Source organism: Raphanus sativus, chromosome 4 (genome assembly GCF_000801105.2).
Source record: "Raphanus sativus cultivar WK10039 chromosome 4, ASM80110v3, whole genome shotgun sequence".
Lineage (NCBI taxonomy): Eukaryota > Viridiplantae > Streptophyta > Magnoliopsida > Brassicales > Brassicaceae > Raphanus > Raphanus sativus.
The window spans coordinates 19,848,113-19,864,356 of NC_079514.1; the positions used below are offsets into that span (position 1 = coordinate 19,848,113).

At 35.4% G+C, this 16,244-nt stretch overlaps 2 protein-coding genes across 2 annotated transcripts; both read left to right on the forward strand.

Annotated features, from left to right (window-relative positions):
• The first annotated feature begins 12,467 nt into the window (after positions 1 to 12,467).
• LOC130511522 (uncharacterized) lies at positions 12,468 to 13,199 on the forward strand. Its single transcript, XM_057008602.1, has one exon. The coding sequence runs from the start codon at positions 12,481 to 12,483 to the stop codon at positions 13,039 to 13,041; it is 561 nt and encodes a 186-aa protein (XP_056864582.1). The 5' UTR covers positions 12,468 to 12,480; the 3' UTR covers positions 13,042 to 13,199.
• Positions 13,200 to 14,544: 1,345 nt separating this feature from the next.
• LOC108853594 (uncharacterized) lies at positions 14,545 to 14,888 on the forward strand. Its single transcript, XM_018626999.2, has one exon. The coding sequence runs from the start codon at positions 14,563 to 14,565 to the stop codon at positions 14,818 to 14,820; it is 258 nt and encodes an 85-aa protein (XP_018482501.1). The 5' UTR covers positions 14,545 to 14,562; the 3' UTR covers positions 14,821 to 14,888.
• Positions 14,889 to 16,244: the final 1,356 nt, after the last annotated feature.

The window sequence follows — 16,244 nt, forward strand, 5'->3', positions numbered from 1 at the left end:
GGTTTCTCAGTGATTGCATACCAATCTGCTGCATAAGCTTCCTGAGCGTGCATGTTGGTAATGCCTTAGTGAAGAGGTCGACTGAGTTCTCGCTGGATCTGACTTGGAGTACCTTGACCTCTCCTTCTTTCTGAAGATCGTGGGTGAAGAAGAACTTGGGGAGAACATGCTTAATCTTGTCACCCTTGATGTAACAATCTTTGAGTTGAGCTATGCAGGCCGCATTGTCTTCGTAAAGAACGGTCGGCTCGTCTTTACCATCCGTGATTCCACATGCTGTCCGAATATGGTGTGTCATGAGTCTCAACCAGACACACTCTCTGCTTGCTTCATGGATCGCCAATATCTCCGAGTGATTGGATGATGTGGCTGATATAGTCTGCTTGACTGATCTCCATGAAATGGCCGTGCCTCCATATGTGAAAACATAGCAGTTCCTTGTAGGTATCTTAGGATGTGTTTGATCCCATTCCAATGCTTCATGGTCGGACATGAACTGAATCTGGACAATAGGCTCACAGCAAAACATATGTCCGGCCTAGTATGTGTAGTCAAGTACATCAAGGCGCCAATGGCACTAAGGTAAGGGTACTCTGGACCAAGTACCTCTTCATCCTCGGCCTTAGGTCTAAACGGATCAGTGTCTAGACCAAGGGATCTCACAACCATGGGACTACTAAGTGGATGACACTTATCCATATTGAACCTTTTAAGAACCTTTTCTGTATAGGTCTTTTGATGCACATGGATTCCATCCTTAAGATGTTCAATCTGTAGTCCCAAGCAAAACTTAGTTTTTCCCAAATATTTCATCTCAAATTCTTTCTTGAGATATTCAACTGTTTGGGAAATCTCTTTGGCCGTTCCAAGTATGTTTAGGTCATCAACATACACGGCTATGATCACATAGCCTTGGCCGGATTTCTTAATGAATATACATGGGCTTACTTGATCATTCTTGTAGCCTTCTTTCAGTAAGTACTCACTCAATCTGTTGTACCACATTCGACCAGATTGTTTCAATCCATACAAAGCTTTGTTTAGCTTAATGCAATGTTGTTCTCGAGAACCTTTAGCATTCTTAGGTATTTCAATACCTTCTGGTACTTTCATGTATATGTCATTGTCCAGTGGTCCATAAAGATATGCGGTTACTACATCCATTAACCGTAATATTTTCTCTTATGGCCAGACTTATAAGGAATCTGAATGTTGTTGCATCCACCACGGGAGAATAAGTCTCCTCATAATCGATTCCTGGTCTCTGTGAGAATCCTTGTGCAACAAGTCGGGCCTTATACCTCACGACTTCACCATTCTCATTTCTCTTTCTCGCAAAGACCCATTTGTATCCCACTGGTTTTAGATCATGTGGTGTTAGGAGTATCTTTCCGAAAACACCTCTCTTCTTGAAAGAGTTTAACTCCACGTTTATGGCTTCTTTCCACTTAAGCCAATCTTTTCTTTGCATGCATTCATAAATAGACGTGGGTTCTAGATCCTCATCATCTTCAATGATCTTAAGTGCTACATGATATGCAAATAAATCACTTATGTCGACATGTTTTCTGTTCCATTGTTTTCCAGACATGATATCGTTTATAGAGATCTCTTCATTGTCAGGAAGTTCAGGATCCTGAGTTTTGGCGTCCCAAAACTCATTAGATACCTTAGTAGCCGGACCAATGGTCATGTCTGTGGATGCTGGTACGTCCGGACCATGTCCGGACGTTGGTTCGTCCATGTCCCGGAGCCCTAGGACGGTCGGATCGACCACATCGACCAGATCCATCTTCCCCTCGACCACGGTTGGTCTTGCACCTTTCTTATTTATGCGAGGGTTCTTATCTTTGGAACCAATTGGTCTACCACGTTTCAGACGTGCCATAGACTCTGTAGCAACTTGGTTTTGTCCCTTCTGGACATCAATTCTTATTGGTGCATTAGCAGCTGGTATGTATGACTTGGTCATTCTATTTGGGTCAGCAAAAGAATCTGGCAATTTATTAGCTAGCTCTTGCAGATGTATAATCTTTTGAACTTCAAGATCACATGCTTGAGTTCGAGGATCTTGCCATGCTTGGGATGTATGATTCCATGTAATTTTTTTTACCAGCTTGCTATTATTTCCTCCCAATGTTGGATACTTAGATTCCACAAAGTGGCAATCTGCATACCTGGCCTTAAACAAATCACCCGTGGTTGGCTCAAGGTATTTTATAATTGAAGGAGAATCATATCCAACATATATTCCCATCCTTCTCTGAGCTCCCATCTTTGTTCTTTGTGGTGGAGCTATTGAATAATAAACAGCACATCCAAAAGTCTTAAAATGGGAGATGTCTGGCTCTCGACCCATGAGGAGCTGGGATGGTGAATATCTATGCTCACTAGATGGTCTGATGCGTATTAATTCCGCAGCATGTAACACTGCATGTCCCCAAGCTGTGATTGGAAGATTACTTTTCATGAGTAAAGGTCTAGCAATCATCTGAATCCTTTTGATAAAGGACTCGGCTAGACCGTTCTGTGTATGGACATGTGCCACGGAGTGTTCAACTGCCACCCCCATGGACATACAGTACTCATAAAAGGCTTCGGAAGTGAATTCACCAGCATTATCAAGACGTATAGTCTTCAAAGGAAAATCTGGAAAGTGTGCTTTCAATCTGATGATTTGAGCAAGTAGTCTAGCTAAAGCTAGATTTCGTGTGGATAATAAACACACATGGGACCATCTTGTGGATGCATCAACTAGTACCATGAAGTACCTAAACGTCCCACTAGGTGGGTGTATTGGTCCACATATGTCACCTTGTATTCTTTCCAGATTTCCAGAAAACCTATGGTTTCCTTTGTCACTTTGACTGGTGATGGTCGGACTATGAGTTTTCCTTGTGCACAAGGCACACATGTATGGATCTTAGGAACAACTCGTCTACCTTTAAGGTTATGACCATTTGAATTTAGGATAAGTCTACGCATCATAGATGTTCCGGGATGCTCTAACCGGTCGTGCCACAAGTTGAAATTCTCTTTGAATTCCTTGCTTATTACAGCATTGGCTTCGACCACACTGATCTGAGTACAGTAAAGACCAGTGGATATAGCCGGTATTGTCTCCAAGACCTTCTTATAGTCTTGGATGAATTCATAAAATTTAAGAATTCTTTGGCTCCTTCTCCAACAGTTTCAATATGAAGACCATTCTTGTGAATGTCTTTAAAGCTCAACAGGCTTCTTTTAGAGTTTGGAGAATACAATGCCTCATCTATTTCTAGATGTGTTTCATTTGGTAATAGAACATAGGCTTGGCCGTGGCCTTTTATTAGTGGTGATACACCAGCTATTATGTTCACATTGGCATATTTCAATGTTAGATCAACAAAGAATTTCTTATCCTTAAAAATCGTGTGGCTTGATCCACTGTCAACCACAAGGGTGTCCATACTTTCTTTCATTCTAGACAATAAAAATATAATCTGAATCATTCATATTATTATTGAAAATGAAAGTAAAACATAGTGTATTCTTAAAAATATAGAATGCAAAAGCACTTAAAAATTCTTAAAGCCTAAAACACCAAAAGCATCCAAACACAAATCGTTTGATGCATTACATTATTCAATTGGGTCATCATTCAGCATAGTTAGTATGTCTGAAGTCTCAAAATCCATGAGGTCGTCCTTGTCATGATCAAAATCGTCCTCACCATCCTTGTACACCATGTGTGCTTCCGGATTCTTGCCCTTGAGACTCTCTTGATAGAGGTTGATGCAGTGGACGCTAGGTTGAACGGTCGATCAAAGAACTTTTAGGGTTCTAGAGACATGTTCTTGGATCAATCAAGAGTTTCTTTCGATAGCGTCTTGAGACCAACTTCCTGTATTGATGAATTTAATCAAATCAATAACAAGGCAACTCAAAGAAGATGAATTTAATCAAATCTCTTTCAAGGTATAAAGCAAAAGCTCGTTTATTAATTATCAAAGTCTGAATACAACTTTAGGCTTGAATGCCTATTTATAATAAATCCTTAAATCTAGAAAATCATAATCTTAACTGAAATAGGAAAACCATTCAAATATAGAGAATACAAATAAAAGGTAATTATCTAATTCAATATATTTAACAAATAAATAATAAGATATTTGGAAATATTCCAAATACTTATCTGCATCATTCTCTCCGGGTTGGAAAAGATTCGTCCTCGAATCTTAAATCGTTTTTTTGTGGTTGAAATCTTCAAATATGTATCTTCAAATCCGAAATTTGCACAAAGCCTGATCTTTTGACTTTGCCTGAAATTCGCACGAAACTCGTCCTGTACGAATTTTGCATGGATCTCGTCTGGTCCTATTTTTGCACAAACGAAATTTGTAAAAGAATTTTCACTGAAGACAAAGTCGACAACATAGACATCATCTTCGTAGACGTCATAGATCGAATCACCGTAGATCTCTCGATAGATCTCAAAGTTTTCTTCTCTCTCAACAAAAGGACTTCCGTCCTGGATAGGATAGATGTTCGCATTCACCATGACATCCAAAATCATTCTTTGATTAAGAAACCAAAGAGACGAAGCTCTGATACCAACTGATGCAGCGGACGATAGGTTGAACGGTCGATCAAATAACTTTTAGGGTTCTAGAGACCTGTTCTTGGATCAATCAAGAGTTTCTTTCGATAGCGTCTTGAGACCAACTTCTTGTATTGATGAATTTAATCAAATCAATAACAAGGCAACTCAAAGAAGATGAATTTAATCAAATCTCTTTCAAGGTATAAAGCAAAAGCTCGTTTATTAATTATCAAAGTCTGAATACAACTTTAGGCTTGAATGCCTATTTATAATAAATCCTTAAATCTAGAAAATCATAATCTTAACTGAAATAGGAAAACCATTCAAATATAGAAAATACAAATAAAAGGTAATTATCTAATTCAATATATTTAACAAATAAATAATAAGATATTTGGAAATATTCCAAATACTTATCTGCATCATTCTCTCCGGGTTGGAAAAGATTCGTCCTCGAATCTTAAATCGTTTTTTTGTGGTTGAAATCTTCAAATATGTATCTTCAAATCCGAAATTTGCACAAAGCCTGATCTTTTGACTTTGCCTGAAATTCGCACGAAACTCGTCCTGTACGAATTTTGCATGGATCTCGTCTGGTCCTATTTTTGCACAAACGAAATTTGTAAAAGAATTTTCACTGAAGACAAAGTCGACAACATAGACATCATCTTCGTAGACGTCATAGATCGGATCACCGTAGATCTCTCGATAGATCTCAAAGTTTTCTTCTCTCTCAACAAAAGGACTTTCGTCCTGGATAGGATAGATGTTCGCATTCACCATGACATCCAGAATCGTTCTTTGATTAAGAAACCAAAGAGACGAAGCTCTGATACCAACTGATGCAGCGGACGATAGGTTGAACGGTCGATCAAAGAACTTTTAGGGTTCTAGAGACCTGTTCTTGGATCAATCAAGAGTTTCTTTCGATAGCGTCTTGAGACCAACTTCTTGTATTGATGAATTTAATCAAATCAATAACAAGGCAACTCAAAGAAGATGAATTTAATCAAATCTCTTTCAAGGTATAAAGCAAAAACTCGTTTATTAATTATCAAAGTCTGAATACAACTTTAGGCTTGAATGCCTATTTATAATAAATCCTTAAATCTTGAAAATCATAATCTTAACTGAAATAGGAAAACCATTCAAATATAGAAAATACAAATAAAAGGTAATTATCTAATTCAATATATTTAACAAATAAATAATAAGATATTTGGAAATATTCCAAATACTTATCTGCATCAGAGGTCGACCAGATGCTTGGCTGTGCGGCAATTCTTTGCCCAATGATTCATCATTCCGCATCTATGGCAAGGTGAGATTGTACGATTCTGTGGCTTTGAAGATGTCCCATTACCTTTTCTTTTGCCATGCCCATTATTGGACTGGTTTGGACGGTCATAAGGGGTGTTACACCCTTTTCCATAGCCACCACGCCCACGTCCTCGCCCTTGACCCCACGACCGCGTCCTCTTCCATATGAGGAACTGCGGCCCTTTTGGTCATACCAGACATGGTTGGCTTCAGCACCATCATTAGGCTCATTTGAGGTATGATTTGCCTCAGGGACAGATCCAGGTGGTCTAAGCTCACTATTCTTCAAGAGCAGCTCGTTGTTCTGTTCTGCAAGCAATAGACATGAGATGAGCTCACAACATATTGCTTGAGGACATTGTCTGGAAAGTCTTTTCCAACAACTGCTTATCAGTTACAGTCTCGCCACATAGCCTCAGTTTTGAGACTATTTTAAACAAGGCTGAGTTGTACTCATTCACACACTTAAAGTCTTGAATCCTGAGATGAGTCCACTCATAGGTGGCACCCGGAAGAATCAAAGTCTTCTGGTGGTCATATCTCATCTTAAGCTCTTTCCATAACTCGTATGGATCACTTACTGTGAGGTATTGAGCTTTTAAGCTCTCCTCAATGTGATGACGGATGATCATGAGGGTTTGAGAGTTCTCTTTCTTAGTAGCTTTGTTCTGGGGAACGATGCACTGCTCTAGGCCTTTGGCTCCAAGAGAGATCTCAACGTCTAATGCCCATTGGAGTTAATTGTCACCCCTCACACTTAGAGGTGCAAAGTCCAAGTTTGTGATTTTGGCCATCTGAAACTAAAAATCAGATTGTTTAGGTCTTTTAGAAACTTTTTTTCTCATAACTCATCCATCTCTAAATCAACTTGTTTGATTTATAAATCTCTTGAAAAACAGTGAGATGGATGAGAGCATGATCTGGTCGTACCTTGGGTACACTTCATCGACCCATGCGGCCTGTGGTCTAGTCGTACCGGATGGTACACATCATCGACCAAAACGGATTGTGATCTAGCCGCACTGTGGTGCGCATCATTGATCATCGTGGATTACCGTGAATCACCGTGGAGCATCGCGGTTGAAGGTCTAGTTGCACCATTTTGTGAACATCATCGACTATTGATTTTGTGGTCTAATCGTACATTCTTTAGTATTTATGATTGACCTATACATATCATGGTCTAGTCATACCTATTTGGTATGCATCATTGACCCTAAAAAAAAAAAGATCTAGCCACACTAAGTTGTGGATCATTGATCAAAGAATGTGGAAACATTAAACTTGTGTTTTGTTTGGACATATAGCGTGTCATCCTTAAAGGGGTATCACTTGTTGTCCATCAAAACGAAAGTCATGTAATCACATGCTTTATATTTTAGGGTTTAGGGTTTCTTAAAATCGGATTTAAACTTTAAGGATTAGGGTTTAAAATTCAAATCTGATTTTAGGATTAGGTTAAACATTGACCTTAAGTTTTGTTTGGACATATAGCGTGACATTCTTAAAGGGGTATCACTTGTTGTCCATACAAAATTAAAGTCATGTAAAACTACTAAGGGTTTAGGGTTTTGATTTTAAAATAAAACAAGAACTAAAATCAACCAAATCAAATCGCAAAACCTTTTAAATCGGATTTAAGATGAAGAGAAGTTTGAAATCCGAATTGCTTGAACCACAAGTAAAGATTAGAGTTCTTGAGATCTTACCTTTAACTTTGCTGATTCTTCTCCTTGGTTCCTTTCTTAGAAACTCTTGATGGTTGATCTTGGAGCTGGATCGTGCTGATAACGTGTTCTAATCCTAGTTTTCTTGTCTTAGAACAGATCGAACTAGAGAGAGAGAGAGAGAGAGAGAGAGAGAGAGAGAGAGAGAGAGAGAGAGAGAGAGAGAGAGAGAGAGAGAGAGAGAGAGAGAGAGAGAGAGAGAGAGAGAGAGAGAGAGAGAGAGAGAGAGAGAGAGAGAGAGAGTTTGCAAGATAAAAGAGAAGTGAGGAATTATATTTCCTTTATTAATTTAGTTGTCACAAAGGTTAAATAAATAGATAAACAAGAGAGAGACGTATGGCTTAGAGATGAATGAATTGTTGTGTTATTCAATATCAAAGAAGTGGTCTCCTTATATACATGGAGGTGGCCGACTTTTACAATCTCGTAAGCAATGTGGGACTCTCTTAAAACACTTAAGAGAAGTCGGCCCATATTAAATAAATAAACCAAAGGCCCAATCCATTAACATATGATTGGTTTAATACAATTTCGGTTAAGTGTAACCTCGACCATCTGGTTATGAGCAGTCCATAAACCGTCTGGTTTACAACAGTGGTCACTTCATTATATTCGTTTAAACGAGTTGCATCCGTTGAATCGTTGTGTCCTTAAATTTATCAAATATTGAAATTATTTTTCTTTCCATTACTGAATTTGGGTGATCTGTGGCTGTATGTAAGGTAAGTTTAAAAGCAAAATCTTTTTATTTACAGAAAATTATGTGATCAATAGGGTATATGGCAGTGTTTTTAAATCCGGACCGAACCGATGGTCGGACCGGGTTCAACCGTGAACCGGACACCAAGCCGAGTTGGGTTAATGCCAAAACCCAATCAAAGTTGAACCGGCTACAAATCCATATTGAACCGTTAAAAACTCGGGAACCGGTGACCCAACGAACCGGTTTAACTCTGGTTCATATAGAAAACAAAAATTTTGTTAATAAAATAATTAATTTTTTTTTTCAAAATAAAAAGAGGGTTTGTGACAAACTACAACTCAAGGTATTTCTGTCTTTGACATCTTTTTTTTCAAGTTTGTGACGTTTCATAAGGTATTTTATACTTTTCAATGTATTATCTTTTTGGGCGAAATTAATAATTGAAAAATTACATTTGTGTCTTTGATGTTCTCTACAAAACTTTTGCAGTGTACTAAACAATAGAAGATAATGATCAAGAAATTCCACTTCCATAAATTCAAACATAGAAAATCAACAACCGTCACAATGTGTATATAATTTTTTTTAAAGATAATTTATAGTGATAAAACCTCGGAAAGTAAACTTTAAATATATTTTTTATATTGATTTCGATTTGAACTATTAAATTGTTTTATTACTTTTATTACATTTCAGTTTGCTATTTTCTATTTGTTAAAATATACATATTATATACAAAACATTATTAAATTCAGTTTAGTACATCAAACCCGGTCGAACCCAATCGAACCAGGTCGAACTATATTGACCCGTGACCCAAAATATTTCCGGTTCGCTTGCCGGTCTGGTTTTAAAAACACTGGTATATGGCCTGTTAAGAAAATTTGGACTATAATCTTGGAACGCAAGTTTGATAAAATAATTCGTGAATATTTTATATTATTAATCACAATACGATTTCATCATTTGAAATCTAATATCTTCTCATCATGTATATAAATAGGTTATTTTGAGAACATCTACTCATCACATTCTTGTTTTCAAACCTTTTTATAAATTTTATCTCGCTAGCAAAACACTTATGGAGGGCTTCGAGTCAGTAGCAGATTTGAAACCATTTAAGAAAATGTGGAGAGTTATGGTGAGTATCATCCGATTGTGGAAGCGATATTCTTGTGTTGGTGGTCTAACCATTGAAATGGTACTCATTGATTCAAGCACAAGTCCCGTCATTTTAAGTTTTGTACAAAGAGATTCATGCAAGTGTGAAGAAGGATTTGGTAAATCAATCAGTCCCTTTCCTAACCCCAAGACTGGGGCTTAACCATGCCATGTGAAACATTTGCAACAACTCCCCAACTTTTTTGAAATTTATAAAATACAACATATACAAAAAAAAACTAAATTTTTTAATATATGATTAACGTAATTATGTAATTTGCTTTGATAATAAATAATTTAAAATGATAGAAAGTATACAGATTGTTAGCGAATCTTTATTGTTTAAAATCATTAATTGTCATATATTTATTAATAACATTAGGTAATTCTGTAGGTTTTATTTAAGGAAAGAATATATAATAAATTTAAATTTTATAAATGTATGGTCCATAATGGACATACTATATAATATAACATTTTCTATAAAATTAGTTTTGGACTAACAAAATTCTCAATTGATTTAAGCCCGCTACGTAAGCAAAATTATCATTCCAATTATGTGACAACTCAGCGGATCACTTTTTAATTAGTACAACTACTGGTTATAAGTTCTTAAATGTTTCTCTATTAATATATAGGGGATATTTTCATAAGAGTTTTAGAATATTTGAACAAAAAATATTTTTTAAATAACCAAATTTCAATATTTAAATTTTTTTAATTTCCTAATGTAGTTTTACATATGATTTGCATTAGATAGTTTTTTTTAATTTACATAAGTCGTAGTTTGTACACTTTTTTAGGTCCTCGTAGTTTATTTTAATATTTACAAGTGTGCCATGGGAATATATTAAACATCATAAATTTAAATTGCTTAGAATCTCCTCACAAGATCATTAGAAGATTTTTTTTTAAATATTCCTTAAATAACTAAATTTAAATATTTAAAAATTTTAATTGTCTAATGTACTTTCACATATGATTTGCAATAGATAGTTTGTTTTAATTTGTATATGTCGTATTTATAAACTTTTTTCTACCATTGTGTTTCCTTTGTTTAAATATATATTGTCATCATAATTAACATAGACGGGGTCGGCTTTAGATTTAATTATAGCAAACCCAATTAATGAAATTCAAACAAAAGTACCAATACACACAGACATCCCCTTATTATTAAAGGAGAATCAAAATATAAGAATAACCTTAAATTGATAATATATTTACATCTATGCCATTTTGCTTATGTGTCATCTTGACAGCCCTTCTCAGATGCCATTTTAATTTACCCTTTTGTACCTAGAATAATTACAAGCAATTTTCATTGGACTTACATCGATTAACTATTATTTGGCTATGTATACATTTTTGTGTATGGTTTTAACGTTTTTTCGGTGGACCATTCTGTACATCGATTGATTATATTGATAATTTCCTTTGGGCCTAAATAAAAACATTATTAGAATGTCGCTAGAACACATGATCTTGCTAGCAAAGAACTTTCTATTTTCCAAGTTCGTAGGATTCACGGGTCAGAATTTGTCTATAGAGTAACGATAATAATCTTGAAATACGAATATATTTTTGGGAAATGTTTATCCTTTGTGAACACATGAACTTGCTAACGAAGACCTTTTCTACATTTCCAATTCGTTAGGATTCATGCATCAGTCAGCATTTAAAATATAATGAGGCAGTGACCTTGAAACTAAACACATTTCTATGAATTTTTTAATACATGTGAACACATGAATCCTAAGAAATATGTTTTCTATATTTCCAGTTCGTCCATATTTAAAGAAAAAAACGATTTCTCTTGATTTTTTTATTTTTCCAAACATTGTACTCATGCGCTTTAGAAATTAACCTACATTCAATGTGAACAAATTCTTAAGAACAAACAAAAACATTTCTTATTGCTTTTCATATCGCTGTTAGTGTTTGTAAATGGAATGATAGCACATTGAATATAGACTAGGCTAATCTATTTATATAAAATAGAGTTTGTTCTCTCCTGGTTGAGACACCTCAGCATCCACGTCAAAATTTCAAGTCACTTTAAGCCAACACGTGTCCAAGAAAAATCTAACTTAACGATAGCGTTTCTTTCTTCTTCGTTGCCTTTCCAGTGTCTCAATCCAATTTCTCAGCGGTTCTCAGTTTTATACGCTTACCATTAATTTTACCTATTACTACCTTTTTTCTTCAAAACAGTAATATTTATCAAGGGCAGCTAAAACTCAGCTTCAGACGATCTCAATCCAGAAAACAAAATTGCAGCGAGATTTCAAGCGAAGATTCAACAACACACATCACTGATGTCTTCCTAGCTTGCTCTTCCACCTCTTCTGGTATGTCTCTCCTGCAGTCCTGCTCTCCATGAAAAGGGATCCAGCTGGTATTGAGGCAAATGGTCTACCTTTCTCTTTTTGATGCTGCCAAGAAAAAGGCCACCGTTCTAGAGAATTGTTACAGTGATTTGAGCAAGGCAGAGACGGGATAGTTACTCCGGCAACACAGCAATGGAGAAATTGGAATTTGATCTTATCAATTGTCTCAATTTTTATTGTTCTTCAGGAAAATTGATTTTCAGTATTTGATTTTTTTTTTTGAACACAATTTTTCAGTATTTGATTTTCATTTAATTTTCTAGGTTATTTGTTTTTTAAAATAAGAATCTACGTTATATTGGTTTTCTGTTAAATGAACTCGCAAGTTTCAAAACGCGGATCAAAATCTAGTTTCACCATATTGTATTTACAAATCATTTTAAGAGATATCATCACAACATATCATCGTGATTAAGTAAATAGGGCCCTAAACTGAAATTAATCCAAGAAAATAGGCAACGAAGCAAGTGGAGTGGCACGCGAGTCATAAGCCATCTAAAAAAAGCATGTGGTTACTGTCACATAAACAGATTTTTTTGTTTGCCATTAAATGGACTTACAAGTTACAACATACCACTCTTCCAAAAACAATACACAATGAAAATGCTGATGTACATTGTTGTGTTTGTTATTCTCTTCAATGGTTGCATGGCCAACAAAGTAGCAAATTCTCTGATTCAAAAATCTTGCAAAAACGTTTCAGAATTTTTATTTGTGGAACCTATTCCACATTTCGAAAAGGATTGCATTGCATCTCTCAAAGAGAATCCGGAGAGCCAGAAAGCGAGAAATATTGATGATCTGATCTTGGTAGGAACGAATAATGCCATATCATACTTAAAAAACGTGGACAGAACTGTGGAGAAGATTATAAAAGAGAAGAAATATAAGAGTAGCCTTAGTAAGAAGTTGTTGGAAGAGTGCCTTAAGCTTTACTCCAAGGGCGCTCACATGTTAAACTCAGGTTTGAACAACCTCAAAAAGGGGAACTTCACGAAGGCTCAATTTGATATTGGTGATGCAGTTGAAGCACCAATATTTTGCGAGTTGAAATTCAACGGCGACAATCAACAGATATCTCCCGTCAAAAAAGAGAATAATCTTCTCTTAACAATGATCAACATTCCTCGGGTGTTTATTATGATATATCATCATTAGTCTAGTGGAGATGATAGGCCAGATTTTAAAAAGAGGTGTTAAGTGACTTTTACTGAAAAAATTACGAAAATATAAATAGTTCTCATTAATAATTTTGTTTTGTATGTTAAATTCTTCTTTGGTTGATTATATAATAAAATGATATTTTCTGAGTCAAAGGAAATAACTTGTATTTGAGTATTAGATCAGCCATTTAAGGAGAAAAATTAAATAATTAGTATCAGAATATTATGATGTCGATTACAAACTATGAATAATAATTTATCTTTCAATTTATGAAAAATGATATCGATTGTTTTCCTATTTTCAAGTGTAATGATATACCATGGAGTTTACCCACTGTTAGCCATGGTATATGAGTGTTTTAGGATATATTTCCTACAATTTGGAGTCGTTTTAGCATATCTAAAGGTTCATGTGTGTTTTGGAGCAAAGTGATGATTTTGGAGACTTTTGAGGTGCAAAATTGCACAGACATGTCATATGTTTATCTATATATGGAGACCTTCCCATGGTTACATTTAGCTGATCTTTTTATAAAACATATATATTTGAGTTTGATTTCCAATTCCACCCGTTTGAGTTCAGTCAGCATCATGTAGCAGAAGTTATGCCTATTTTACTAAAGAGTGGCCAGTCTGCCTCGCGAGAGAAAACTGTCGAGGGGATGAAGGAACGTCGATCGACGACACAGCCTTGGTGTCAATCAACAGTGATGCCAGAACGCGGCCAAGTCTATATGAAGACCGAATTAAACCCAGAAGCCACCACAAATTACCAGAATACCTCTGGACGACCTAAACCCTATTTATGTGTTTTCTAAGCCATTGTTGACGGCTACGTGCTAGTGGTCAGAAGAAAGACCGGAGACGGCGACAGCGACCTCTGAGAAACCGATGATCGGAGAATTGCCTTTTGCCCTCTATCGCCAAAGGAGAGAAACGAAATTAGGGTTGAAACGCGATTTGGGAATAAACCGACATTTCCCCTTTTTGTTTTATTTTCCCTTTTTTCCCCTTTTTGTTTTTTTAATTAATTATATTTTTAAAAAAAACTCGAAATCATTTTAGATGAGGGATGTAATTGGGTTTTCTAAAATTTTTATACCAAGCGGACAATTTATGTTTCAGATTATGGCATAGGGACAATGTATCAGTTTTTTTGTTCCATATTTCCTATTTTCCCAAATAAATTTATCTCAGAGTTCTTTTTTTCTCAAAATACTCAACTTGTACATTAAACCATTTTTATCTAAATTTCTGACGAACAAGATTGAGAAAGATGATCACATTTTGTATTACAAGAGGATATTGCTTGAGTGTCTTGTTTTTATGTGTCATCCTATCATTCTCAAGTTTCAAGAGAGTCCACAAATAGCAAATGTCCAAAGTTCTATATAAAATATAGGAAAACACTAAAAATAGACGTTTAGACAAAAACATGTGATATCATAAAGATATTGAGAGAGAAACGGTTAATGTGTTGTCATTTGTTCTCATCTCCGAGAAGGAAACTCAGGAGATGGGAAGAAAAATATGGTGGTTGTTCATGAACAACGAGATAAGACATATCAAATCTTTTACACGGTATGAAGTTAAAGATGAAGAAGCTGCATTGATTTTCCCAAAAGATCCTCCATGGTTCAAGTTATGGATGGCTCCTGTGATGATGCTTTTTATTTTATTTATCATTGTTGTTATATTAATCTGTCGACGTTGTCAAAATTGTCGCCGTGGCGAAAATTCTCCCAGCATCCATCCTATCTCCCAGACCACCTAATTTGTTTAGATTTCTTCTTTCTGTCATATGTAAATTTTCCAAATTCTAAATTCTACAGTTACACCATATTTTTCTGACCAAATTCATCTAATGAAAAATACTAAAGACGTATTCACAAAATAATACTAAACGATGCTAAAAGAGAACATTCACAATGGAATAAGAACAACAATGTAAAACTGGAAAACAAAAATCAATTTCATTTAAATTTGGAGCAGTGCAGAAGAAATATTAATAAGGAATTATTACAGTTGAATCAATATTTCAAATACATGCAACAAACAACTATAACCATTAAGAATTGCAAATATCCCATTTATAGTTTTTACGAAAAATTGCTAGCTATTAATTTCAGAAAATGTTAGATCCAGAAGACTGTTTTACGAGATTATATGCTATAGAAGTGAATGCAGAATGGATGATGTCAGTAGATACATGACCTCAGAGTTTCAAACAGAGTCAGACCTAGTTAATGGAAAACTCCTCCTTCTGGATGTTTGAAGTGTAATTTTGATTGTAGTTTCAGAAGTAATGGATCTTCAAAAATTGGTTGAATTGTTAGAGATGAAGATGGGAAGCCCTTGGTTCTGGAATGTTTAAAATGAATGGAATTTTATCTCCGATTGAAGTTGTAGCAATTGGATTTATGTTGTCTTTACAACAGGTTTGGATAAAGGGATGGCGTCAAGTTTGGTTCGGTGAGATAATGAAGGTTTCACCATCATCATCAAAAAGTTACGGCTAACAACATTAAACTAGGAAACTTCTTACATTACAGTCGTCAATTGTACCTGCCTTATGAGGACTCACGCCTGGCTGCATCACCCTAAGCCGTCGTATGAGATCCATTCCTGACGGTATTCTTTGCGTCATGCTGAAGATTATTTGGTAAGCCTTGTCTCTAATATTCTGCATAATTCGCCGTTTCCTGTAATCGAAACCCAGACTTCATGGTGTAGAAGCATTAATGAATCCTTGGTTAAACCACTGGTTAAAGGGAACTTCCACAATCGAAATATGCTTTTAATATATCACCTGCCTCTGTTTTTCATAATCTCCCTTCTAATTGGTTGATGGACTATTTGTATTTCCCTTTTACAATCTAATAAAAATCATGTTGTTAGATTAACTCATACTATGTTAAGAGTCGTACCTTGTATGGGGTAAGACTATTACTAAATTACGGGAGTTACAATTTATTGAAACTAATAATGTTTTTACATAATAATACTCTATAATTTGAAAAAGAAATTATAAATCAGAAATGTGAATTTCATAGAAACAAAAGTCTCCGTAATAACTATGGATGTCATTTTTTGTACCGATTCATGCTTTGAAATAATGGCTTAGATCATGGTCTCTATGCCATCTATATCCAAACCTATACAATTGGATGTTTTTTGAATCTTGATGTCTGTGAGTTT

What these genes read in the sequence shown, in the direction of transcription:
- LOC130511522 (XM_057008602.1), top strand. Translation starts at nt 12,481, where the DNA reads ATGAAAATGCTGATGTACATTGTTGTGTTTGTTATTCTCTTCAATGGT.
- LOC108853594 (XM_018626999.2), top strand. Translation starts at nt 14,563, where the DNA reads ATGGGAAGAAAAATATGGTGGTTGTTCATGAACAACGAGATAAGACAT.